Source organism: Scomber scombrus, chromosome 14, assembly GCF_963691925.1.
Source record: "Scomber scombrus chromosome 14, fScoSco1.1, whole genome shotgun sequence".
NCBI classification, from domain to species: Eukaryota; Metazoa; Chordata; class Actinopteri; order Scombriformes; family Scombridae; genus Scomber; species Scomber scombrus.
The window spans coordinates 25,914,683-25,941,981 of record NC_084983.1 but is presented as its reverse complement, the minus strand read 5'-3'; the positions used below and the strand labels follow the sequence as shown (position 1 = coordinate 25,941,981).

The 27,299-nt window shown below is 41.5% G+C and overlaps 1 protein-coding gene across 1 annotated transcript; it reads right to left on the bottom strand.

Moving 5' to 3' along the window:
* Positions 1–162: 162 nt before the first annotated feature.
* caln2 (calneuron 2) lies at positions 163–27,299 on the bottom strand. The gene is made up of 6 exons (XM_062433457.1): positions 27,251–27,299; positions 20,839–20,963; positions 15,153–15,296; positions 13,159–13,271; positions 4,352–4,505; positions 163–483 (listed from the first exon to the last, which is right to left on the bottom strand). The coding sequence occupies exons 2-6, from the start codon at positions 20,954–20,956 to the stop codon at positions 356–358; spliced, it is 657 nt and encodes a 218-aa protein (XP_062289441.1). The 5' UTR covers positions 20,957–20,963; positions 27,251–27,299; the 3' UTR covers positions 163–355.

The following is a 27,299-nucleotide window of genomic DNA, read 5'->3' as shown; positions in this document are numbered from 1 at the left end:
CAGGAATGGCTCAAAGCACCTGATAAATGTTAGAAACATTTTCGGTAATTAGAAAATCAAGTTTAAAGGGCGTTCTTAGTCTTAAGAACGGATAAAATAAAATCTATTTATTCTTACAATTTATATAAAAAGTCCAGATACGTAACATGGTGACATCTTCAATGCAAAACAAACAGATTTCTCTTCACTCATATTGTCTGCATCTATAAGGTAAGTTCAAATTAAACGGAAATAAAAAAACACAATTGATTGTTCAGAGAAGTGCTTGGGTTGTGGCTGGTCCAGCTTTGGCTGCAAAGACAAGGTGTGAGGTCATGGCTGTTCTGTCCACTCCCCATGCTCACAGTGCAATTGGTTACTCCATGCCGTTCCGCAGCATCTGATTGGCTGCGATAAGCATGACACTGATGATGAAAGCCATAGCGAAAGCGCAGATCAGGCTTTTCCTGACACATGTCTGCCGATTCTTCTTCTTGGGATGGACTGAGAGGTGTAGAAGAGAAGAGAAAACAATATTAGGATAGATAATTGATTTATTAATGACAATGTAATAATAAAAACATACATGAATAAGTTAATAAGATATGACTTTAAAGGAATAAAGAGGGAAACAATTGACTTAGCATAACGACTGGAAACAGAGGAACAGCTATGTCCAAAAGTTTTTAAAAAATCCACAAAGCTGCACCTCTAAAAGTCACTTTAAGAAGTTTATCTTGTTTGTTTAATTCCTACAAAATCCAAGGTGGCTTCTGGGAATTTCTGCTCCAAGCAACCAGTGGAGACTCCAGGAAGTCACTGCACCTGGCCAAGAAATAGTCCCCCCCCCACTTGTAAAACCACAACTAGACATTTTTCTACATATAGTTTTGTACAAGCAAGATCTAACATCTTTAGAAGTGCTGATTGGCAGATTTTCTACAGAGCTGTTTTCTGTTGTAGTGGAGGAATAATATTCATTATATACATATGCATTTCAGTATTCTGTTAACCTGTGTTAGGCTTTGTTAGCTTGTGTATCTCTCTCATAGTGTGGGACTGGGCTGTGGACTGGGCTCCCACTAAGGCACTGATAAGACACCACCTGTGAGGCCTTGTTATGTTTTAGGAGAATGGGCCGATTCTCAGAGAGGTGTGGGATGAGCCCGGAAAGAGATTATAAATTTGGTTCTGTTTCTTTACAGTTCAGTTCTGTTCATCTTGTACAAGATATATATTAAAATACTAGTTTGTGATTTAAATTTGTTTACTGGACTCATGATTTTCTCTCTCACCCTTAATTAAGGACATCTCCATAACACTGTCCTTCCAGGTGTTATGCTAAGCTAAACTAGCCGGCTGCTGGCTGTAGCTGCAAATTAATGGACAGTCAGAGTTGTATGGATCTTTTCATCCATCTCCTGGTGAAACAGCAAATACGTGTATGTTTCAAAATGTCAAACTATTCCTTTAAGGGATTAAATGAGGTCCAAAAAAATATTATATAATCAATAATTTTCTGTCAGTACTTACAATTACTGAACAATATGGTCATACACCAGCATTTTAGGCAAGTATGCAGCATAAAAAACACCAGTGGACGGCTGGAGAAAGATCTGATTTACATTTGATGGCAAAGAACGTACTTTCACTGAGACAGGTGTTGGGTGATCCCGACGAAGTAAAACTATTTAAAACTACAGTGTTAGTTAAAGATATCTTTTCTTGTGTCTGTATAAACATATTCAGATTGGTGTGACAGTAATTAAAAAATGTGACCTTTTTCTCTTTTGACCCAAACAGAAATGGGAACTTGATTAAATAGCAGCCAGTACTTCTAGTTCCTATTGTGGTTAATTATCATTGGGAACCTCTCCAATGTCAAAACCATGATTACATAAAAAGGCACAAACTGAGGCAACTACTCCAATGCTGCAGCAAAAAAAACAAAGACAAAAGAAGAGTAAGGTGGAACATATTGTGCTGCTACCTGACCCTGTCTGTTTGGACTGAGAGTCCCATTTTTCCCCCAAAGACATAATCTCTGAAGATTGAAAGAAGAAGAGGAGAAGAGACAGATGTGTCCTCCGAAAAAGCCTTAGCAGAAAGAACAATAACCAAAAGCTTCCTCTCTGTCAGCTCTCTTGTCTCAGTTTGTTACAATCACATACAGAACTGCATCAATAAATCAAGTCAGAGCTCTGAGTCGTGGATTTAACAGAGTAATGGTGCTAACTTCCCATTGGACAGGAGAGAAGATGGAATGAAAGAACGAAGTTGAGGAGGTTAAACATGGGGAAACATACAGCTGATCTTTACAGTACATGAGAGGCTCTATACCTCTTCGTCTGCTCTTCATCCTCCTCCCTGCTTGCTTCTCGCCTTTCTATATCTTTAAACTGTTCTTTCCCCTCTCCCTGACTCCTCTGCACAGCCTTCCCTCAACGCTAGAAACTTTGTGAAAGTGCCAAGCCAGCAGTTCCCCTGATCCCTTCTTTAGCCTCTTATCACCTCCTTCACTGTCCCCTCTCCCTCTTCATTTCCTCCCAGCTGTCTCGTTCTAGGTCTCCCCGAAACGGTAGGCCAGCACCCAACGGATTCATTAAGACTTTCCTGGTTTGCTATAGCGCATGTGATCCGTCTTTACCTTTTGTCCTAGTCTGACTCGGTTGGATGTTTCACAGCAGAAAAAGGCAATTTCTAGATGTTCACCGAAACTAACAGAGAGACAGATCTGGGCTTTTGTTTCCCTCTTCTCCTTAAAGCAGAAATAACTTGGGTTTTATGTCTCAAGAAAATACCCTCAGTGTTTCAACTTGGGCACTAGAGCTTTAAAACTCTAAGAAATTAATGCCTGACCCTGACATTAGCAGATTTTAATATTTAAATATTACATCTGTTTTCTTGAATATGCCTCGCTGTTCTTGGCCTTTCCATTGGGACCTTTTAGTGGTGGGTATTCGTGTTGAAATAGCAGCAAATTAAAAATGTAGGATTTTACCTTGAATTTTTCCAAGAAAGTCATGAGAGTGAGGGTAATTGGTTTTTAACATGCTATACGCACCACACCTGTCTTTGTGTTTTTCACTTGAGACTAAAGAGATGAGGTTTCTCCTGTTTTGGGTGAAGTTCTCTGTTCCTTTGTTATCTGTTTACTCATTTCTATTAGATTTGATGAAACCTGTGGGATTCACTGTTCCATTAAGGCCAGATGGAGGTGTACATTTGTCTGTTAGTCTATAATCTAGCTTTAAAGGAATAGGCATTTTGGGAAGTGCGCTTCTTTATTCGCTTTTTTGCTGAGAGTTAGATAAAAAGATCAATACCAGTCTCACATCAGTCCATTAAGTAGCTTAGCTTAGCAAAAGGACTGAATGCAATGGGAAACAATTAACCTACCTCTGTCCAAAGCCACTGTAAAAGTTCACTAATTAAAAAGTTGCATCTTGTTTGTTTAATTTGTGCACAGCTAGATAATAATTTATCAGAGTCTTGTCGTTTTTTACTGTGGCAGCAGCCAATAGTCAATAGTAACTCCCCATTAAACTGCAACTCTTCATTCGTGCATGGAGTAAACAAACAAGTAACAACCTGTTGATTAGTGAGCTTTAGAGGTATTGGTAGGCGTGTGTAGCTGCTTCCCCCCTCGCCTGATAACATAATTAACTGCTGTGTTGTTTCACTTCATTTATTCAGACTGACATTATATTCATTCTGGCCAATGCCTTGTTGAGAGGGTGAAGGGTATCTTGTTTACTTTGCACCCATACACTCTATGGCCCATACCAATTAAATTTCATGTAATTTTCAGCTGACACAGAAGTTGCAGTAGTTGTTGCACAGGGTAGTAAACTTAACATTTTCCGTGATGATTGAATATTCCTAAAAATGTCAATTTAGCTTGCAACAACAATCTCACCCACATTTGTTGCCATTTATGCTATAACTATCTAGCTATGTAGGAAGATGATGTCCCATTATTAATCCTGCCAACTGAGCTCTGATTGGTTAATTGTTTCTCCAACAAGCAGAAGCATCCGTCAATGAGCACAGCACTAGACGTATATGGACTGCTGAGCAATAAAGAAATGTAGGTGGTAATTCAGAGGTGTGCAAATAGGCTAGTTTCCCTGTGCTTGCAGTCATCATGCTAAACTAAGCCAATTGCCCTGATTCTCAACTCCCTGTAAAAAGCAAATAAGCGGATGTGTATTCCCAAATGACTCCTTTAACAGTTTGATACGGTTAGTTACTTGGATTATTGTTTTTGTCATGGATATGTTTACTTAACTGCGTGTCAAATTAGTACCGACAATATATTAAATACAGTACAAACTACTTTTATAAGTTTCCAAAAGAACAGCTTCCTCACCTCCCTCATACTCAGGGCAGTTCCCTGAGGTTTCATTGAGGCTCTCCTCTTCAGTGATGATGATGTTCTCTATGTCCTTCATTGTCAGGTGGTCCCGGAAGGCGTGGAACAGCACCTGCTTCAGCTCATCCAGAGACAGCTGCTGCATGTCAAACTGCAGGGGCACACAGCGATCAATTCAGAAGCACTGTCATCCACAAACTGGCTTTATGGGGGCACATAAATATAGATGATAAGAATGAGGTGTGAGATTTACAAGCCACAAGAAATGATGGTATATGTAATTTATGTTTTACTGCTTAAATGTGTGATGTACAGGTAAAGTTGTCAGTTGTAATGTAATGGCAGCGTGTTTACATAAGCATCACTTGGGCTTTTTTGTGTGCCTGAATCAGTATGCAAAGCCTGAGCATGTACGTTGATATAGGCGGATAAATGTATGCAAGCACAAGCCGCTTAATCGACATATCAATTAAAATAGAAATACTGGTGCATATACTCCCATGTAGGTGATTGTATTCTCAGTTGGGTGTGCATGCTTGTGTTTAAAACATAGGCTGTATATAAAATGGATGTAACATCCGTGACGTCACCCATTGGTTTGTGGACTGCTGCTTGGAAGCGAATAGTTTCGGATCTGAGCAGCGCCATCTTGAAAATTTCCGGTGCATGCTGGGTAAAAAAACCCCACTGATTCTACTTATATGGGCATCAGGAGGAGCAAGAGGCACCCTCCTGAACCTGTGAACCAATCAACCTGTCAATCACGACGTAGCCACGCCCTAATGTATACCCTGCTTTATCATCACATATAAAATCAGGGAGGCCAAAATGTCCCAAATGAACATCATACTGCATTGAAGAAGGCTTTAAACTAGAGATTGAGACCATAAACACTTATTGAAAACGTTTACTGAGGTTAGAAATCAAGTGAGAGTTGGTGAATTCTCCATTGACTTGTAAAGAGACGGAAGTCCTTTTGACACCAAAACGGTCGCCCCCTGGTGGCCTTTTGATAGAATGCAGTTTTAAGTTACTTCCGCGTTGGCATCATTTCAGAGGACCCGAACTCCCCGCCTGGTTTAAAATGACTGAAGGGGTCCAGAGGAAGTAACTGACTGGCAGTCCGATCTCCTTTCCCCTGTTTAACCTTCTGAAACAGTAGGTCCAAAACAGACCCCCGACCCCCCCCTCTAATGCATAGATGCACATACACACACCATCCTCAAACCTGCGAGCATGTGTCTATATTATTTACCTCACTGACAGCTTCAAGTACAATCAGTCGCTTGGTTTAGCACAACAGATGGACATACCAAGGCAGACGGGGCGCAGAGGATGAAAATAGGGGGTTGATCGAGACAGGAGGAGAGAGAGATACTGTAAGATGAGAAAATAGGAAAGTATGGCGAGGTCAGAGTAAATTGAAGATGAAGGAAGTAATGGGGGACAGATGGAGAAAACAGAACTGGCAGACAATGCTGGTGGAGATGTAAAAGAGTTGTGATAGTGAGGAGGAGATGCTCATTTCAGCGAGGAAATAATAATTATACTCTTGCTTTAAGCTAAAAAACAAGACTTCGTGTGTGACAAAGCAAATCTAACCAATTTCAAATTGTGTAACAAGGACTTTTTTGATACTGAACAAAATGTTGCTGTGAAAATCAAAACCCATCAATTACTGAAACTTGACTTTAAACACTAGGTCAGATTTGTAGTTTATTAAGTCTTTAACCCTCCTGTTGTCCTTGAGTCAAGGAAGGAAGGGAGGAAGAAGGAAGGAAGGGAGGAGGAAGGAAGGAAGGGACAGAGGGAGGAAAGGAAAGAAGGAAGGAAGGTAGGGAGGGAGGAAGGAAAGAAGGAAAGAGGGAGGGAGGAAGGAAAGGAAGGAAGGAAGGAAGGAAGGAGGGAAGGATAGAAGGAAGGAAGAAAGGGGGATGGAGGAAGGATAGAAGGAAGGAAGAAAGGGGGATGGAGGAAGGAAAGAAGGAAGGGAGAAAGAAGGAAGGAAGGAAAGGAGGGAGGAAGGAAGGGACAGAGGGAGGAAAGGAAGGAAGGAAGGAAGGTAGGGAGGGAGGAAGGAAAGAAGGAAAGAGTAGGGGGAGGAAAGAAAGAGAGAAGGAGGGAGGAAGGAAAGGAAGGAAGGAAGGAGGGAAGGAAGGATATAAGGAAGGAAGAAAGGAAGGGGGATGGAGGAAGGAAAGAAGGAAGGGAGGAAAGAGAGAGGAAGGAAAGAAAGAGAGAAGGAGGGAGGGAGGAAGGACAGACGGAAGGAAGGAAGGAAGGAACAGTCAAAACAGACGGGGAGGACGACACAAAGGTTAAGTGAATAGTCATCTTGAGGTTGCCAGGCAACCAGCAAAGTCACTTCACCTGCCCAACAAATAGTTCCACCACACAACTAAAATTACGAGCTTTCATTCAGCGAGAAAGTGAATAAGCATACTTTCCAAAATGTCAAACTATTCCTTGAGAGTAAGGTATTGAAAGAAATATTGTTTGTTGATTTGGCCTAAGTACCATAAACATTTTAAATGATACCCAGGCCTATTTATTATTGTTTTAACACGCTCTACACCCCACTGTAATGTAATGTTATATTTCAACACTACAACAGCAATCAGAGGAGTCCAATCAAGATATTCCAACGCATTAAATACACACACACATACATACAAACACATATTTTATGTTTTCATTATAGAATGATTATTGAGCTGGTTGTTTATTTATTTATTGCATGTCTGCTTCTGTGTGCACTGATGTGTAGCCAAAAATCTCAGCAAATTGATTTCTACCTAACCACGCCGCCTTTCCAGGTGATTTACACTGTAATTATGGAAACATGCATGTGGATGTATACGCAAAAACACACATACACACACACACACAAGAGAGCCTACAGGTACAGCACCAACAAACACAAGATTAATAGCAAACCTGGAGTATTCCAATAAATAAAGAAATTTCGCACCCTATCACCTTCAGTAAATGGCTTCGCCCCTGTCTTGGTTTTCTCTGTTTGTTTTTATGTTTCTCTCACATACACAGACACACACAAAAGCAGACTCTCTCTTTTTGAAATAGCAAAGGAGTACTGGAGGAGACAAAGATAAAAGAGCAGTCCTACACAAGAAAAAACAACAAAAAATATTTAAAATTGCAGCATCATAAGCACCTTAGACAGAGAAAAGAAAAAACTGTCAAAATGTAAACAAAAAAGTGCTTCTCCACCACCAAAATGTAAGATTTGGAACCTTCCACCCCCTGTTTGATAGATGTTTAATAATTTGGTGTCTTAAACATGACTTGACACCAGCTTAAACTCAGTTATCAATATCTTCTGATGCTATTTGTTTAAGGTTGTTTGCATCAGTAACATTTATAGACACAGCAGCAAAGAAGTCCTATATCTGAAATTCTTTAATTATATATGTGATTATACTTTTGCATAGTTAAATAAAATGTAAGATTGGATCTTTAAGCACTCTGACTCATGCAACCTTGCTTTGCACTTCAAGGCAGAAGAACAGGGAGTGGCAGCAGCAGTCGAAGGGACCCAGCTGCTTTAATTCTGCTCCGCTTCTTGCCAAAGTTGTCTGAGCCCTGAGTGGCTGCAGGAAAATGGAGTTACAAGTTCTTGGACTGCAGCCGCAGGACAGACAACTTGACAGCTCAGGGCAGGAGCACCGAGAATGTACAATGTTCCTGTCTGTCTATCTGAAGAGGGAAAAGCCACAGTGGAGCTGCAACCTGTTACCAACCAACAGTGATTTCTCCCCTTGGCCACTCTCTGAAGGACACACACACACACACACACACACGCACACGCACGCAAGGAGTGATGAACAGGAGATGTGAAAACTCGAGAGTTTGCCTGTCAGTGCATTTTGTCTTTCACTGAATGAACTACATTATGTGATGTGTGTGTGTGCGTGTGTGTGTGACAGGAAAACAGCGGGGGATCATGAGCAGTGACCGGTGACATACTGAAGGAGCCAGGACACATCACTCAGAGGAACAGTTGCTCACACTCACATCCGTCCAGTCTAATCCTGCCTGCCCTCGAACAGCACAAGCTTGTCGTCCACCTGCTTTGTCTTCTGACCCTTTCTCTCAAAAGTCACTCAGAGTAACAACCTGCAGGCATTTCTTTCTTTTGTTCTGTACTCTTTTTATCCTATTTTTCAGGGCTGTCAGGGTTAGATGCCTTCAAGTTCAAGATTTCTTCTCTTTTACTTGAAAAACAAACCAAAAAATGCTTTAACAAAAAGGAAAATGTATACATGTGCACACACACTGAGGACACATATAGCATAAAACTGCAGGTATGGTAAGTCGTTTATAATAAAGAAAGCAAATGCAACAGTGAACCACAAATGAAAAATTAGATGCACATAAAAGAATCAGCCACAATTATATATGATGTAATAAAATCTATTTTAAATTACTCTTTAAAATAACATTAAGTTCAATAAAACTGACACAAACTATTCCACTGTGGAGGTGCTGAAACTGAACAGGCTCTGTCCCGGTCACTTTGGAAATAATTACTCACAGCGCTGCGCTTTGGGTAAAACCATCCAGCATTTGGCAGTTGACTCACCACGTTTAAACAAAAAAAAATGACTCATCACTGGCATCACTGGTCATCAGTATGTCTCAACAGATGTTGCTAAGCCTGACGGTGACTATTTAATTCTGCTTCCTTCAACCTGTTAGTTACTGATTTCATTGACAAAATTACTGACAGGGAGTCGAGCTTAGAGGCTACAAGTTACTAGAAGAGAACTTTAATAAAAACTTGTAACTTGACATAATTTTGACTTAATCACTGAATGGTTTATGTTCAGAATACATGAATGACATGTTAGTAGAATATAAACCCAGTAGAGCTCTGAGACCTACTGACTCAGGTCAGATAGTGGAGCCCAGAGTTCAGACTAAACATGGTGAAGCAGCTTTTACACAACTGGAACAAACTACCAGCAGAACTGAAATCAGCCCCAACTGTGAATATTTTTAAATCCAGGTTAAAAACACTTCTTTTCTCCTGTGCTTATGATTGAGCTCTTTCAAAGCACTTTAAATGTTAATCTTTCATTTGCACTCTATGTCCTTTTAATGATTTTAAAGCAAATCATTGCTGCAACCTTATATTTAATGCTCTATTATAGTATTTTATTTCTCTCTCTTTCTATGTTTCTGTACTTTGTTTTTATTATTAGTGTGTGTGTGTGTGTGTGTGTGTGTGTGTGTGTGTGTGTGTGGGGGGGGGGGGGGGTATGTGTTTACTATGATTGGGTTTTATTTTTATTTCTCAAATTCCATGTTTTTATGGTTTTTTTTTATTTTCCAATTTTTTCTGTTAAATGTTTGTTTTATTTAAAGCACATTGAGTTGCCACTGTGTATGAAATGCGCTATATAAATAAAACTGCCTTGCCTTAACAGTTGTAATGTAACTACTAACACAAATTTGTACAGAATTGATGTTCAATTAGATACAGTACAGTAGATTATAATACAAGCAAGAGACCCCTTTGATTTTATTACTTTATGCAAATGAATTGAAACCAACGGCAGCCTGGAGAAATTGTCGTCACTCAAAAAACAAGCAGCATTGACCTTGCAATTATGGGAATAAGTACTGCTCTGTCTAATTGACCGGGGTGGACTTAGAGTTTTGGTGTTACTGAACATTACTGCAAAATGTCACGGTGGATGTTGGGCGCACAAAGCCGGAAACTATGACTGACGACCCATTTTCTACTCGCTGTCAACTCTCAACTATGACCAAAACACGACAGCAGGTTTTAAAAATGGCCAGTTGTGATTTTAAAGGGGACATAAAAAGGTTTTTGTGATTTCAGATGAAAATGTTCAACAGGGCTTTAACCTGCTCTGAATGTGCGGCCTCTACTTCCTCCTCATAATGACGTTAATTTGTTTGAATAAACAGCCTTCCCCTCTGTGGCCTTTGTTGCTAAGGTTGTTCCATTGGGTGTTCGTGTTGTCCACTCACATATTTCAGATCAATAGGAGCTTGAATGTGTACAGAAGTATTTGAGTTTTTGTTTTGTTTTGTTTTGTTTTTTTAAGAGCGGAAGAAGATGCAAAATCTGACTACTACTGTTTGTTTACGTAGCCTCTGGAGTTGGCAGAAAATGACAAATCTGAACAAACTGGGCTCATTAGTAGGGGAGTCTTAAAGAGACAGGAGCTAAAACGGACTGTTTCAGACAGAGGCTGAACTGAGGGGCTGCATAAAGAGCCAGTAGAAGATCAATTAAGAGGTTTTTGAACTGCGAATGATACAAAGACATCTCAGTAGAATTTGATTAAGAATATACATCTGGAAATGTGCATGTTATGTCCTCTTTAGGACACGATTTGTGATAAATGGGCTTCAACATGCTTTGTTAGTTGGTGGTCCTTGGGGTGTAAGTAGCTCAGATGGTAAAACAGGTGGGACATTAATCATATGGTCGGGTTGATCCCTGAATCTAATACGTGGAATCGTCCTTAAGTGAGGCACTGAACCTCAAAATTGCTCCTAACATGTGTAGGAAAAACTCACTTAGAACAAAAAGCATCTGTCAAATGAATGTAATGTAATGTAAGGCTGGCCACTGACAACACTGGCTGGTTTCATTCAAACAAACCGCAGCGTTTTTTCAGCTATTGTAACACGTTAGAAGATTCTACAGACTTCTGTCCTACATTCGCTCTGCACGACAATATTGGCAAAAAAAAGAAGTTGTTTTTGAAACAGCTGAAAATGACTATCTTTAGGCGCTGTAGCTTAATTTGCAATGGAAGACTGGTCGCTTCCTTTTTTCAAATCTAATTCACTGTCAGCAGAAATTCGGTAACTTGAGTCAGGAGTTTTTCAAAGCAGATATTTGAATCTCCCAGAAGGTTTTACTCAGGCCTCATGCTTCAGTGGAAAATAAACAGAAAAACAGCAATGCTTCGAATATATTTCAATGGTACACCGAGTCAAAACAAGCAATATACAATCATAACGATGCACACCATTTATTCAACACACAAATGCACACAGGTGGGACATAATGTAATTACACAAAAAAAAACCAACTCCAGTCTCCCCAGTGAAGTCAATCACACATCTCACGGTGCGAGAATATTATCTGAACACACTGAACTGAGTCATTATGGCCCACCTTCTCTCCCATGTTTCTCTTTTCCACACAACAGCTCTCCCTTTCTGCCTGTCTCCCTCTGAGGTCTGTGAAACATAAACAGACACATGCACACGCAACAAACACACACAAAACGCTGCTCTCACAGTCCTCAGAGACACACTTCCTCCCACCATTTCATCCCTCTCGTCTTCTTCCGCCTCCTCCTCATCTCCCCTTCCTATATTCTTTTGCTCTCTGTTTTCATTGTGGCTCTCTCCCTCTCTCCTCTTCCGTCTCGTCTTTTCCTGTCCTGTTCTTCCTGTTTTCTTTTGGTCTGTCTCTCCCTTTGTGAGAAGTGAACATTTTAAAATCACCCCAGAGACGCACACCGTCTGCGACCTTCATGAATCAGAGTCGTTCGTACCTCGTCTTTCATTTTCTTCCACTCTCCTCCTTTGTGGTTTTCCTTTATATTCCTGTATCTTTATGTGGGGCATCCCCCCCCCCCCCCCCGCGCCACCCCAACCCTCCCCTTCCCCACATATTGTCCAACTCGCCTCTCTATTCTCTCATCTCTTTCAGCCTCCCCGCCTGACATGCTGTAGTTTGTCTTGCTCCCCTTTATGCAGCGTGTCTCATTTATAAAAACGTGTTCTATTTCACATGATTGAGACAGAAATGATCCTGCAGGTTTTTGTTGTATTAATTTCTATTGTTTTCTGATGTCTGCATGGCATAAATAGTTGTTGTTGTTGTTTTTTTTTTCAAAGAATGATATTTTCTGAAATGATTGCACAATGTTATTATGATGAAGCATGTCTATGTAAATGTGGCCCAGTGTGTGTTTGTAACCTGAAACATGCACACCTCCTCATTTCAGTGAGTCACCCTCTAAATGCTTCCTCTTTCATTTGACTCAAGGAAAACAGAGGAAAGCTTCCTGAAAGCTGCCCCCCCCCCCCCCCCACACACACACACACACACACACATGTTCAAAACTCTGCACTTTTCATTATTGTCCCCTGTCTTACCTAAGAGGCAAAAACACTCTGAGAGCAGCACATTTTCTATCAGGAACACAACCATTTTCAAAAACAAAGTGAGCACGTTCAAAAGCATGTAGATGAGCTGCAGCTTTAATCACCATTGAGCCCAGTGTGGACACTTGAAAGCGCACAAGCTCAGATATCATTCCACATACGGGGGCACATCCCTAGAATCTTTATTATGGTAATACCTTCTGCATCACTCTGAATAATAAACACACACACACGCACCCAAAAACATACACAAACCCACATAAAGAAACACTCTTAATTCTCAGCAGGTCTCTTTTCCTTCAAGGCCCAGAGTCAAAAGAAAGAGAAGTGTCTATTTTTTGCCTAAGAATAGAAGAAGCAGGTAGGGGGCCTGAAAGTGTGTGTGTTTGTGTATTTTTTGCCTTTAGAAGTGATTGTGTGCATGTGCATGAGTTCCTGCAGAAACTAGGGCTGTGCTTGAGGATGTAGACTTAGGCTCTGACTGCTGAGACACGCAGTCAGAGATGAGGCAGCGTTAGTAAGACGAGACGTTAGAGATGGAACTGATAAATGATACACTGAGTGTGAATGATGAGAAACTCAGTCTTTGCCAGCTGGGAGGAAGTAGTTTTGTCTCTCACCTGCCAGAAGATGTTGTCGATGGTGTTGCCCAGGAAGCCTTCTCTGTTGTCGGACGACAGCAGTTTGGGCCCCAGTATCGTCATGAACTCCTCAAAGTCCACCTGGCCATCCCCTGCAGCCACACACACACACACACACACAGATATGCAGGGAGATGATAGGAAATCAGACACAGAGATAGGAAGGCTGTCAAACCGGAGCTAGACCGGTGCAGAAGTTTGTTTGTTTGCATCAACAAAGAAGAACACCCTGAGACAGATCAACAGATGGTTGTTCCTTCATCCATGACAAACACGCATGCACCAACAGAACTAATTCACCTATCAAATAAAGTGTGTGCACCTGTGTGATTGTGTGCCTTTGTGTGTAGTAGTATGTAGATTAACAATTATGGTATTGTTTTGTTGTTGTTGTTTTTTTGCAACAATTCAGGGAACATTTGGCAATTTAAATTCCAAAGACACAACTTGTGAGAGTTTGCATTATGTATTCTGCTGCTGCATGTTGTTAGAGATAGCGATCAAAAGCCAGCGTCCTGTGGCATCAGTACTCACTGAACATCTTTACGACAGCATGTTTTATAAACTGAGTTACTGCAGAGACTTATTATTCTATTTATGGATAATACTGATACCACCACCAGTAATATTAGTAGCAGTTTCCACAAGTCTCAGTGTGATGTGTTAGTAGGGGAACAATTTTTCTTCTTCATCCTGTGGTCTGTAATTTTGAAAGTAATTTCTAAGAAGTGCCCTAGAAGGAATAGTGTCATTTGGCACTAATGTAATGAAATAAGAGGGCACTTACAATGAATGAACTTCATTTGTTTAGTGTTTTAGTCAGCGTATGGTAGGCTAGCTGAACATGCAAAAAATGTGAAATTTGTCTACAGGCAAATTTGACATGCACGGAGAAAATACGTTTTCAGTTATATTAACTTAACTGGAGCTGGAAGAAAATTACTTCCAAATGACAAAGTCCTTTCCAACACGATTACGGGAATTACAGAAGAGTAAATTGAAGCATTACCTTGTGTAATTAGCATTGTAAGCATCAGTTCTCTGTTCAAAAATCCAACTGCAGTTTCTCAAAAATGCAGTTTTGGATTAACATATGTTGCATACTATTGAGACCACTTGGAAACCTGAAGACGGGTAAGAAGATAATGCCAGGGATCAAGAGATCAAGACTTCTTAAGGAGGGTTTTAATTGAATTTGATTTAATGACATACAATGAATAATCTGAGAGGCTTGTGCAGGTTGTTTAAAACCTGATAATAAGATTCATTAGCAATTACACAGAGATGATAGAAGTCAGAGGTGGGGGATTTTTACGATAGATACTGTCTCTCCTCAAAACAAATGGCAGCACGGCTCTCAGGTGGTCAAACTACTCATGGAAGCAAAAGCAAAAAGCTTTTAGCTCTGACCTTTGATATTTACCGGGAGCTGTGGAAATCAAGAGCAGCAGATAAGAACCAGCTGAAAGATTGACTAGCTTGTTTGTGATGCAGGGACTGCTTAGGAGTAATTGCAGTCCTCTGTGAAGCAGAGCTGGAGTTGAAGGTGCAGGAGAAAAACGGGTTATCTCTTTATTGTCTCCAATGGAATTTCTTAGACCACCTGGTGCTCTGAAGGCAGTTTACAGACAGTTTTAAGGGACATTATGAAGGAAGCTTTAATGACATTTGGCCCGAAGAAAGTGAAAGAGACATTAAGTTCTGCATTTTTGGAAATATTCATCACTGTTTTTCATCTATATCACATTAAAATCTATTCCTAAGAAATATTCATATGACTTGCTTTATTTGGATGGAAAATAATCTTTTTCAAAGTGAACACATCATATTTTAATACAGAAACAACTAAAAAACAAACATCACACATGCATTATGTGTCACACACTTAATGAAAAGGTCCTTTTTTGTATTTTTGTGTGTTTGCAGGCTTGCTCTGTGCATGCACCCAAGTGTGTGTCCTTATGTAGCCTCACCATCCATGTCCAGTCTCTGCATGATGATGGCCAGCTCCACTTCGCTGGGCATGTAACCCAGCGAGCGCATGGCCATTCCCAGCTCCTGTTTGGAGATGAAACCATTCCCATCCCGATCCAAAACACGAAACGCCTCACGGATCTCTGCACAACAAACACACATCATAACACTGCTCATTACTGATTTGATCTGCATTCTATCAAAAGGCCACCAGGGGGCGACCGTTTTGGTGTCAAAAGGACTTCCGTCTCTATACAAGTCAATGGAGAATTCACCAACTTCTCACTTGATTTCTAACCTCAGTAAACGTTTTCAAAATGTGTTTATGGTCTCAATCGCTAGTTTAAAGCCTTCTTCAATGCAGTATGATGTTCATTTGGGACATTTTGGCCTCCCTGATTTTATATTTGACGATAAAGCAGGGTATGCATTAGGGCGTGGCTACGTCGTGATTGACAGGTTGATTGATTCACAGGTTCAGGAGGGCGCCTCTTGCTCCTCCTGATGCCCATATAAGTAGAATCCGTGTTTTTATTTTTCCCAGCATGCACCTGAAATTTTCAAGATGGCGCTGCAAGGATCCGAAACTATTGGCTTCCGAGCAGCAGTCCACAAACCAATGGGTGACGTCACGGATGTTACGTCCATTTTATATACAGTCTATGGTATTTTATTAACATTGGATCCTTTTTTTCTGAGTGGAGTTAAATGTGATTTGTTTCATGTTTCTGTTGATGTGTGGGTTAGTTCAGGACAAGGTTGCTACATGTGTGGTGTAAGATGTGGAAATGTCTTTCACCTGCACTTTGCTTTTTCATTTATTTCCCTCTCCTTGTTTTGTCTGAAAGGTTGAGGGCTCATCATAGCAGATGAAAATATCTGTTCATCTTGATTCTTTATTGCCATTAAAAAAAAAACCCAAGGTCGGGAAATAATTGATTGAGGGACTTCACTGTGTGTGTGTGTGTGTGTGTGTGTGTGTGTGTGTGTGTGTGTGTGTGTGTGTGTGTGTGTGTGTGTGTGTGTGTTTTCCCATCTTATTCGTCTCATTATCGAGATCCTGTGACTTACTCTGTGAAATGTTCATAATGTCATTGAAAGGTTTCTTTTCATTTTTACAGTGCAATATTTCTACTTTGTAATCGTCTAGTCTGTAAAATATATAGGATTTTTACTCTCCTTTGACATTCTTTGCGCTTGATCTTTGTGTTTCATATATATATAGATATATATATATATCTATATATATATACACACACATTATCACACTGGTTGTTACATTATAAATTGTAACAAGGCTGTCCTTGTTTGTTCGGTCATTTGTTCAAAACTTAAAATGCCCTATGTTTACGTTTTCCAAACAAGGATCTGCTCATGTGGATAATGACAGTTGTCTCCTTGGAGCAAAAGCGGAAGGAGCGTGACGTTGTCATAGCACCGCAAAACCTCTTAGAGAGGCGGTCAGGCTAGATGATTGGGTCATCAAACTGTGAGACTTTGATATGGAGGAAAGCTGTTTGCATATCCTTTCAACAGTCAGTGTTGTTTTCTTTTAACGATGACGAAAATCATTCCCTCAACTCAAACGACTACTTTGTAAAGCACTCTGTGGAGTTTTAAACCACTAGTAGCACTAATGAGCAATGTTTTTATGAGTGGGTCCACATTTTGCTTATACAATAGCTGCTGCTTTCAGGCTATTCCACTGATTGACAATTGGTGGCGGTAATGCACAAAGAGGTGTAGCAATGCACCTGCAAGGGTAGTGAAGAAGAAGAATGAACGCAGACAAAGGTGGATGTAGACATTGCATGACTCAAAATATTTTGAAGAATTGGCTTTGCAAATGTTTTACGCGGAGCCAAAAGTATCAAACACGGTTGCTGGACCTCAGCGATACGCACAATATGCTTTAGTGAGAAAATCTGAATGTAAACTTTTTTTGTTGTTGTTGTTGTTGTTTACAAAACAGCTCCATGGGGCATCTTTACATGAATAATGAACCTATAAGGAATATTTTTAACATTAACAATGGATACATTAACACATCTGAAAGGTATTGAATGAGTGATTAATGTGCAAAAAATGATCACAGAATTATTTATGTAGCTTTATAGAAACTTCCAGGTCATTGCTTTGGTTCTAAAGCTTTGGTTCATTCTCATAGTGTAATTTTCAGCTACAGCAGACAAAAAGCTTTAAAAACCAAAAATGAGACACAGAAAGTTAGCGACTAGCTGGTGAACATAGTGGAGTATTTAGCAAACATATGGAGTTGGTGGAGACCAAAAACAGAGCTGAAAGTGGAGTAAATATTAGAGTTACATTTGCAAGGTGGCCAGAAACACAACTCTAAATGATGTGCCTCCACATGTAAATGTGCATCTCAATTTAACAGGCAAAAATGTGTCAGTGTTGTATTCAAAGCTTCGTTTCTGCTGTCAGTTGTTGCAGGTTCAGCCATATCAGAGATGCTCATATGACTCGTCTTATAAAGGTTGTTTGTCACCGTTTTGGAGAGAATTATCAAACAGTGAGATGAGAAATGCTCATATGGGTTGATTTGGAAAGCAACAACAAACTATCTACTTCATCATTTAGGTTAAAGGACTTTTGATTTGAACACAAAGACAAGGCCTACAAAATATTTAATATGTGTCTCTGTGTGTTCAGTCTCATAGAAAGCATGTAACTGTGGGCCATCGGATTGTGTCAGTGAGATGGACTGACCTGTGAGAGGAAATAAATGAGTAACAGATTTTTGCAGGTCTGTAGATGGTATTTAAAGGAGCTTCCCTGGCGCTAATAACAGGTTTTCTCATTAACTGGAAGTGCTGCAGCCTTTCTCTCAGACAAATCAAGGTGAGGGTGATCTCCCGCTCTCCCTCCCTCTCTCTCTCTCTCTCTCTCCATCTCTCTCTCTCTCTCTCTCTCTCCCTCCCGTCCTCATTCTCCTTGTCTCTCTTACATCTTTATAAACTTATTGTATTTTACAAACCCAGAGGGACCAGCCCCGATCCCTCCAAACAATCACCACCAGCATTGCCAAGTGTGTTTCCGGCTCACTCCTCCTACATAAAAGGCTTCCTTCTAACTTGAAATTGTTAGTGAACGTGCAGTAGAATAACTTAAACCTCTGAGGACCTTCTTACAAAATACCCTGGTCAATCTGCGGCTAATTACCTGTCAATCACTTGGCATCATGTGAATAGAGGTGGAAGGAGGGAGGCGGGGTTTTGGGCCGGAGTGGAGGTGATCGAAGTTATTGACACGATAAAGACCACAGAGCGAAGACAGACTTTCCGAGACTTCATTCAACATTTTTCACGGAAGAGAACTCAATTTTTCTGTGGATCTTTACACTTTGCAGAGGGGGGAGGGGGAGGGGGAGGGCATCATTTCAGCTGGCATTCAGCATTTGTGCAAATCTTTACAGGAGAAACACAACCAAAAAGAGTAATAGCCGGCCGCACGATGAAATTTAAATCACGATTTCCCCGAGACTAATCCTTTTCCTAACTGAGACAATGAATTTTACATGAAGTTCATCTCTCTCTGTCTCTCTCAGGCTGTATGTCATTAATATTCTCGTCCTGACATGCTGCTCTTTCCTTCCTCTGTGTAATAAGTCCGTCTCAGATCTGTCTCCTATGCCTGTCTTTGCTCTGTCAGTTGCGAGAGAGCCCAAGTTCAGTCGCAGCCCCCATCTAAGCCTGTAAATATCCCCTATGGCTGATAACTAGACTCGAGCACCGTGCCACTGCCTCCCTTTCTCTCTCTCACTAAATAAAGTGAGAATCAGAGGCAAGGGACTGGGAATGCGGTTGAAAGTGTGGCCTCCCGAAACAAAGTGAGATGTATTTGTATGCAGCTCACCAGTGAAGAGTACATTTTCAATACGGTACGAATGGGCTGGTCCCTGATGTATTACTGTGCAATGCCTAGTGTGTGTGTGTGTGTGTGTGTGTGTGTGTGTGTGTGTCTAAGCACGCAGCCCTGCCTGCCTGCCTGCCTGTGTGCGGCTGTGTATTACGAAGTCAAACCCCCAGGACTGTACATGTTCTCACTGTGATTGATGAAACGCCTCAAAACTAGAGAAGAGGACAGCGGCGATCCAACACAGGGGTGATTAACTAGCCTTCTATCTGCGCTAACAGATGATCCTAGAAGAACCTTCAGCATATCTCTGAAGTGGGATTAGGAGTTTTCAAATGCTGGCAGCGAACACCACGGATGTTTTGTCCAAATCAAACAATCCCATTGGTTGCGTTGGATCTGTGGCTGACAAGGTCTAGATAATGCCTCATCATAATGTATGGTGTCCTACAGTCCAATTTCAATTTATATAATAGCTCTACATAGGTCCAAACTGATTCACCCTTCTCGCTGCCCTTGACAAACAAAACACAGAAGCCAAACAGACTAATGATTGAGATGAGACGGTGCAGTCGCTGTACCGGCTCCGCTTTGCTAAAGCAAGTGTTTTGGTGAACCGGGTTGAGTCGAGTTGCGCATGAGGGACATTGGATTAAAAGATTTATGCAACAAAGTACTTCATACCAAAAGCTCATTCAAGCAAAGTACAATACGCCATATGTATAAACACAAACATACACCCTCAGACAGAAACACACTCTTACACTCTCGGTCATAACTCAGCGACAGGATTAGCTGTTTATTCCTCAACCAAAGCAAACCGTGTCTGAAATATGTGCACTTACTGAATTCACAGGAAAGCCTCAAACATGACCCAAAATACAGCATTAAGCTGCTGACAGTTTTGTCCAAAAAACAGCACTAACTCCTCTGTGTCAGTATATTTAAAGGAGAACTAGAGTTTCTTGTAAGTCAATGGAACCAAAGTAAATGCTGAGATCTGGCAAATATACTATCAATAGGACACAAACAGGAGTGGTGAGATGGTAATACAGGAAAAGATGAGATTAGCTATCACTTTATTTGAGTGCACACAACAATAGCAACAATAGCATCAGAATAAATTTGACCAACCTGGGATTTGTTTACAACTTGTTTGATTGTCTGACTACTGCTGCCCCAATTTTTAACTGATGTTTGATGAATACGTCATAACCAATTGTGCCGATGGCCAGAGCTATAAAACTAAAGCCCATAGTTGTAATGAATTATTATCTTCCTTTAATGATAAGGGTGTTGTATCAGAAAATACTCATATGGGTTATTTCTGAATGTCATATTTAGAGGACTTGGTAAAAGGACTTAATAATCACAAAATATACATTATAAAACCTATCCATAGTTTAACCAACAACCTGTCAGGCCATGTAAGATAAATGTAAAATAATATACTTGTGTTTAACGAATGCTTCAATACACTTATGTTTTTGGTTTTATTGTAGATCAAATTGTCAAATGAGCGCCAGTGCCCAATATCAGTAAATCCTAGTTCAAGTCTAGTCATATATATATAGGCTGTATTTCGCTTAGGCACTGCTTCAATTTGAGTCCTGTGACTGATTTTATTTCCTAAGCACCATAATTGGAAACCAATGCATCAAGTCAAGCGCTGACACAATAGTTAAATGGAAAAACTTTTCCCCGGGAGAATTGGAGCATTGTAACTGCATTGTTCCAGTAGTGAAACATTAATTGCGAGTACCTCACACTCTACCCCACACCCCCCACTCCATCAGCCACTGCACTCACCTCCCAGCTCCTCTGTGGAGATGCTGGTGAGCTGGAAGGCTTCACTGCCCTCCGTCAGGGAGCTGCTCAGGTAGTTGTCTGGATAGAGCAGGCCCGCCCGCACATGATGGAATGGCATCTTCTCCCTACAGAACAAACACACAGACACATGTTTATTTAGACTGTGTGTATGTGTGTGTGTATATGTGTGAGTGAGTGTGAAAGCAAAAAAAAATAGAGGTGTCTCATTGTGTACATGTGTATTCAAACTCTGGCATGAGCCCTTTTTAGAAACACAATCTCTAGCAGAGGGAACATTGTTCTCTGCACTCTGCTAATGCTCGTTTCTGGGAGAAACTGCTGTCTCCTTGTGGCAGAATCACCGTGACAAATTATGTAATCACATTATAATTCAATGGAACCACAAAAAAATATTCCACTCTTATTGTTCTGATAAATACCATCAGAGCACAATCAGGAATGAGGCAGTATCAAACAATCATTCTCTCTCTGTCTTCCCTCTGCTCATTCTTTGTTCAGTCTCCTTGTCCACAGAGGAAAACCACTAAAGTCCTGTCACTCGCTATCGTTCCATCCAAACCCCCCTCCCCTGTCAGATCTGCTGACTTCTTGTCCCACCAGACAATCCCCAGTGCCACCCAACACCTCACCAAGAGACCTCAGGATATGACAGGGCATCAATCAGCAACAAGCCCTGTTGTCGTATGATCAGAGCGATTCTGTACTTTGATTCATGAGAGTCGCTCCTCCGAGGGTTTCCCCCGGCGTTATATTTTGACACTTTGGCAATATGTTTCATGTAATATTCCTGCCAATAGTACATGTAGAACTGAATGAACTGAGACAAGGTTATAGAGAGAAAGAAGAGAGATTGCAAGGACGGAAGGGAGGGATAGTGATCCCGAAAGTGTTTTATGAGCGGGCCACTGCCAGACAGGAAGAATAGAGATAAGCAGGGATGTCTTTGTCACATGAAACATGGTCAAAGTATAAACAACCCCTCTCCTCTCCTCTCCTCTCCTCTCCTCCTCTCCTCTCCTCTCCTCCTCTCCTCCACTCTCCTCCTCCTCTGCTCTCCTCCTCCTCTCCTCTCCTCCTCCTCTGCTCTCCTCTCCTCCTCTCCTCTCCTCTCCTCTCCTCTCCTCTCCTCTCCTCTCCTCTCCTCTCCTCCCCTCCCCTCCTCTCCTCTCCCCTCCCCTCCCCTCCTCTCCTCTCCTCCTCTCCTCTCCTCTCTATTATTTGAGACTTAAATCCCTTTGTGGATCTTGGAATCGAAGCCAAGGGAGGAAAAGGGACACCAACCAAGCACAGAAACAAAGATAGAATAAAAGGTTACCCGTGGGATAGATGCTCTGATGATCTGTATAGGACACCAGGTGTGAAGATGGCTGTGTGTGTGTGTGTGCATGAAACAGAGATAGACAGCAAACACTGGGTGTGCAGAGAGGTGTGTGTATGTGTGCTCATAGTTTGTGACTTCTGAGGAAATGTATTCATCGGTCCATCTGCTCCTGGTTCTACTCTTGTCCCACCTGCGCACTAAAGGTACTCAGGTCACCACGGCAACATCTCTCATATCTGTTCTGCAGACGTGAGTTTCAGCCAACAAGGATGCAAACTGCTTTGTCCCCCTCTCTGCCTTCTGCTTGTGAGGTTGGTTTGGCTTCCTGGCTCAGGAGCCCGTGGGTGGGGTTGGAGAGGGCGTCAGGAAAGTACCAGCACCTGGGTAGCTGAGGCCTCGGCCTATTAGTGTTGCTTCCTTGTTAATCTCTTTGTCTTCTCTTCCTCTCAGGACACCACCAGCCAGATGGGTTAGGGTTTAGTGTTTTGTTTGCACGCTTCACTCACGCTACATTCATTACTAACCAAGCAGACTAATATTATCATTATATTTTATCTCAAATTAACAATAAGTAAACTTTGTTCATGTGTGATTCCCTTTTCTGTCACTGACTCTGAGCCAGTTTTTTGACAAATGGGAATTTGTCGACAATTTTTAGTAAGGTTAAAGCCTATCCTGAGTGTGACAAATGAGGGCTTTATCTTTGCTAAACGTAAACCCTTGTAAATTTGAGCCAATTTAATTGGCTTTTTGTAGGATTATTTGTCTGCCTGTCTTGTTTAAAACCTTGGGTGTGTTGCAGTATCCACATGATTTTTGTGTGAGCGTGTCTTAGCATGTCTTTACTCGTCAATGTGGAATACACAGTTTCATTTTCATTGCAGTTTTACACATGAAAATGTACATTATTTTCTTCCCTGGATACAAGTTTTGGGGTAAGAAATGTTTGTTTGTTTGGTGGGGTTGGGAGTAGAGGAGCTCCCTGTTTTGGTTTTACTTACTTAACTTTGTTTAGCCCCTTTTAGTTGAGTTACTTCAAACCTGGTACATGTTGGGCCATTTGATTTACAAAGCCTCGGTTTGTTTGGCCATTTCTCTTTTTCTCTTGACCCATGAATCCCCTGTTAGGTTTGGATGGCTCTTTCCCAATAGGGGACTGGTTATGTAAATGTTTAGTGTGGATGGGTACAGCAGTTGTCTCAGGAGCACGTCCCCAGCTGCAGAGGGGTCGCTGCATAACAACCTCCCCACACAAGATAGACGGGGTTGGGGAGGGTCTGGATTTAATGGTGGCTGTGCCATACCTTGTGTTATTTATGATGCCAGCACTGCTAAGTGTTTTGTGTGTGTTGCTCATAGGGGACATTCACACACTGTGGTCTCATTCTTGGATCAGTGTCTAATTATTATCTGCCATTACCAGAAAGGTACAGAATAAACTCTCTTAAGAGTAATACTTGTATACAATGTCAATGACATATTGCAGCATTAATTCTGAGATTTACACAGATTTTGAGATTTAACTGAATGAACAAATACAATCATCACTAAGAAGACTGGCAGCCTCCCCACTGCGTTTTACCTCGCATGGCTTACAACACAGAATGGGATTACAGTCCTTATTCTGCAGTGTTTCTGCGGAAGATAAAACACCCGAAAGAATAACTGAAAAACATTTTTGTGACAGGCAGCATAAAATGTAAAAACTAAAAAAACTACCAACAAACTACCAATAAAACGACCAATATTACCAATTAAGAGAGATCTAGCTCACAAACTGTCTCTGCCTTGGTCTTTTTAAAAATATAACTACAGCATAGCATCACCTTTCACCTGACAATTTATTTTTAATGATGACAGTTAGACTTTCAGCTGTGCATGAACATGTACATATACTACTTGAGATGCTGGTTTTCTAAGTTGGTGTGTTGTGATGCATGTACAGATACTGTAGATTTTACAGCATGTGTATCTTTTTGTTGCATTCAGGTTTTTGATGTGTACCATTAATTTTTGTGTGCATGTATAAGTGAATGTATTCAAGTGAGTAAATAAATAAGAATTCATGCATGCACATTTGCATACATAAAAAGGTTTATTTTGGGGTGCAATGAACGAATCCATGTGCCTGTTTAGATTTCTGTTGGTGCATCAGTGCTCGAACGTCTGTGCATGTATTAAGACAAGTTTGTGTGTGTGTGTGTGTGTGTGTGTGTGTGTGTGTACCTGTTGGGAAGATGCATGCAAATGAGGTGTGCCATAATTATTTTCTCCTCTTTGAGTGGGGTTGGTGGGTTTGTTGTGGAGGTGGAGGCGATGAGCACAAGAGAATGGGTTATGATGCATAGTGTTTGATCTGTATTGATCAGTTGCGCATTTACAAGTGAATATATTCACAGGGAAAATGAGTAAAGATTTACAAAAGAATGCCAAAAATAAGAATAATGAATAACAACAATGTTGAACATTTAATGACTGTTAATGAGCTGCAACAGGCTGAGATCCTCAATTTCTTCAGCGCCCCAAATTAAATGGGACCAAGCAATTATTTCATCAGTCGACAAATTAATAAGACATATGATATGAAATGAATATGAGAATGTATTTTAACAGTCCATCTGCTCTCAATTGTTCCACTGACAGAAACACCCACTCACTCATGGCAAAACCAGCAGACACGCATACACATACATCAAACCCTTTCCTCTCTCTCACTATCACTCACTCCCCAGTTTCCTTCCATATATTTTTGGATTCTGTTTTTTATTCCTGTGAAAACGCAGACTGTTGTCACAGAGACGGACATGAGAGCTGACAAGGACAAGCTTTAGCAGAAAACCTCCATCTGATAAGCCTCATTGACTGGCTCAGTGCAGGAAGAGGAGTGTTGAAAATGCAGAAACACAGACAGACAGGCAGGTGAGATGGGGGGGTGGGATGAAAGGAGCAAATGAAAGTGGGCTGACTGGCAGTGTTTGAACCGTGGGGTCATCTGCACTCCAGGGAGCCCGAGTTTCAAATCTGCAGTACAGTGATCAGAACGGATTTGAGCCTGAACGAGAGAAAAGGCTGAGATGAAGGGAAGTAGAGAGCAACAGAGATTTAGCCAAAAGCTGGGAAAAGGGAAAAAGGAGAATCATGTTTTTCCCTCACCTCCTGCGGTCCCCATGGAGAGAAATGCATTAGCAGGATGGCAGGAAAGACCTGAAGGGTCACAACAGTGTTTTTCCCAACTGCTATGCACAACGCTGCCATCACAAGCCAGAATATACAACAGTATTAACAGAAGCCTTATCCGCCACATCAAAGAAAACAGGTTGTTACTACTGTCGCAGCCACCAAATTACCATCAAAACATGCACAACTGTGTGATTTAACTGCATCCAAGGATTCTGTGATGTGTTTGAGATCTGTTAGATGGACAGGCGGACTTCAAAATGAATCAACAAATTACTCTCTTTTTACTATAGCCACTAAAGCGTCAGTTAGCTCTTCATGTCTTCTCCTGTTTTGGAGATAAGGCCCCTGCCGCCTGCCAAACATAACGAGAGACCACAGTTAATCAGCTGAAGCAGCAGCAGTGCTGGATAAAGGTAAACTGCCACTCTGAGATTTGTCATCTCTTAGTTGCTATAGACCACAAAGCCCAACAGAATTAGACACGAGACGATCTTTACGCATCAAAGAAGGACATGTGTCACCTCGACAGGCAACAGACAATGAAATGGCTTTTTATTAGATTTACAGCTAAACCAATAATAACAATGATTAATGGAAATGAAATAACTTGCTGTGTTTGCTTTCCTGTCTCTGCTCAATGTCACATTGTCAGTGTCCAACTGAAGTCACCTTGGGCAAAGATAGGCAGCCACCACACAGCTGTGATATCTGCTGTCTCTTTCTTACCCATCAAAGCTGCACTCTAAAAACATTTCCTCAACAGAGGCGCTGGATGGGCTGTGCATCCTGTCCCCTACAGCCACCGCTGCCGGAGGTCAACCTGGGTCATCCAACAAGCTCTGTCCAGCCCCAACAACAGCTCTTGCCCAAACTGTAACAGCTCTGGTGCTTCACCACCAGCCCCCTGCAGAGCAGACGTGGACGTGTGCGCCCTTGATCTTCTGGATGTTAAAAGAGTCCCAGCCAACGGGAAAAGAGTTGGACACCCGTGATAGTCTGACACGCTGCGCACATCTGCAGCGGAGGGAGCGCAGCTGGACTCACACCGCCTGCTGCTCCAAGCTGCTGCTACATGTCACCCTCATTGCAACGAGAATGGGGTGTCAGAGAATTAAGAAAAAAAACAAAAAACAAAAAAACACACTCATGCGCGCGCCCCCCCCCCTAAAATGCTCGCACCCAACGTCCATCACGTCTACCCTCTATCCGTTACCATCCACAGGCAGGTCTCCCCTAGGGTATCAGATGATGAATGTTTGTGAGGCGGGTGACAGATTTGGCCATCACGCTTTATGACTGTGGAGTTTTAGAGCATCTGGCAATGAGAATGAATACAATTTGGCTTTAAACTGTCTCTATTTATCAGAACCAATATATGAGCTGCTACAGTCTGAGTGAACAGGAGAGCGGGTGATAAATCGACAAAGCATGATGTATGATTGAGTGCGTATTGAGACGATTATACTGTAATTACACTTATGGCGTGTGTTTGTGATGAACCTATAATCACCTAATCACACCGATCAAACCCACACAGCGCGCATTGACGCACGCGACGCACACAAGCAGCTGGAAAGAGATTTTCAGAAGCAGTTGAAATAGTCGGACACTAAATGCAAATAGAAACAGACATCATTGTGTTGTCAGACTGTCAGCCATTAAAAACAGCACAGCTCATCTTGACTGTCAATACATATACAGTATATGTAGGTCTTTTTTTTTTTTACACGCGCGCACACGCTCACGCATAAGCTTCCCCACATTTACAACAGGTGCAGTCGCCATCAGCGGGACCGACGCATGGGTGGTCGGTCGTGGTAATCACCTTTATCACCTTTAACACGCCAACCAAGAGGTGTCACACTAATTAGCAGTAGGGGTATAGCCTACCTGCCTGTGAAACGACTGGTCCCCCGGTGTGAGATTCACCCCGCTCGGC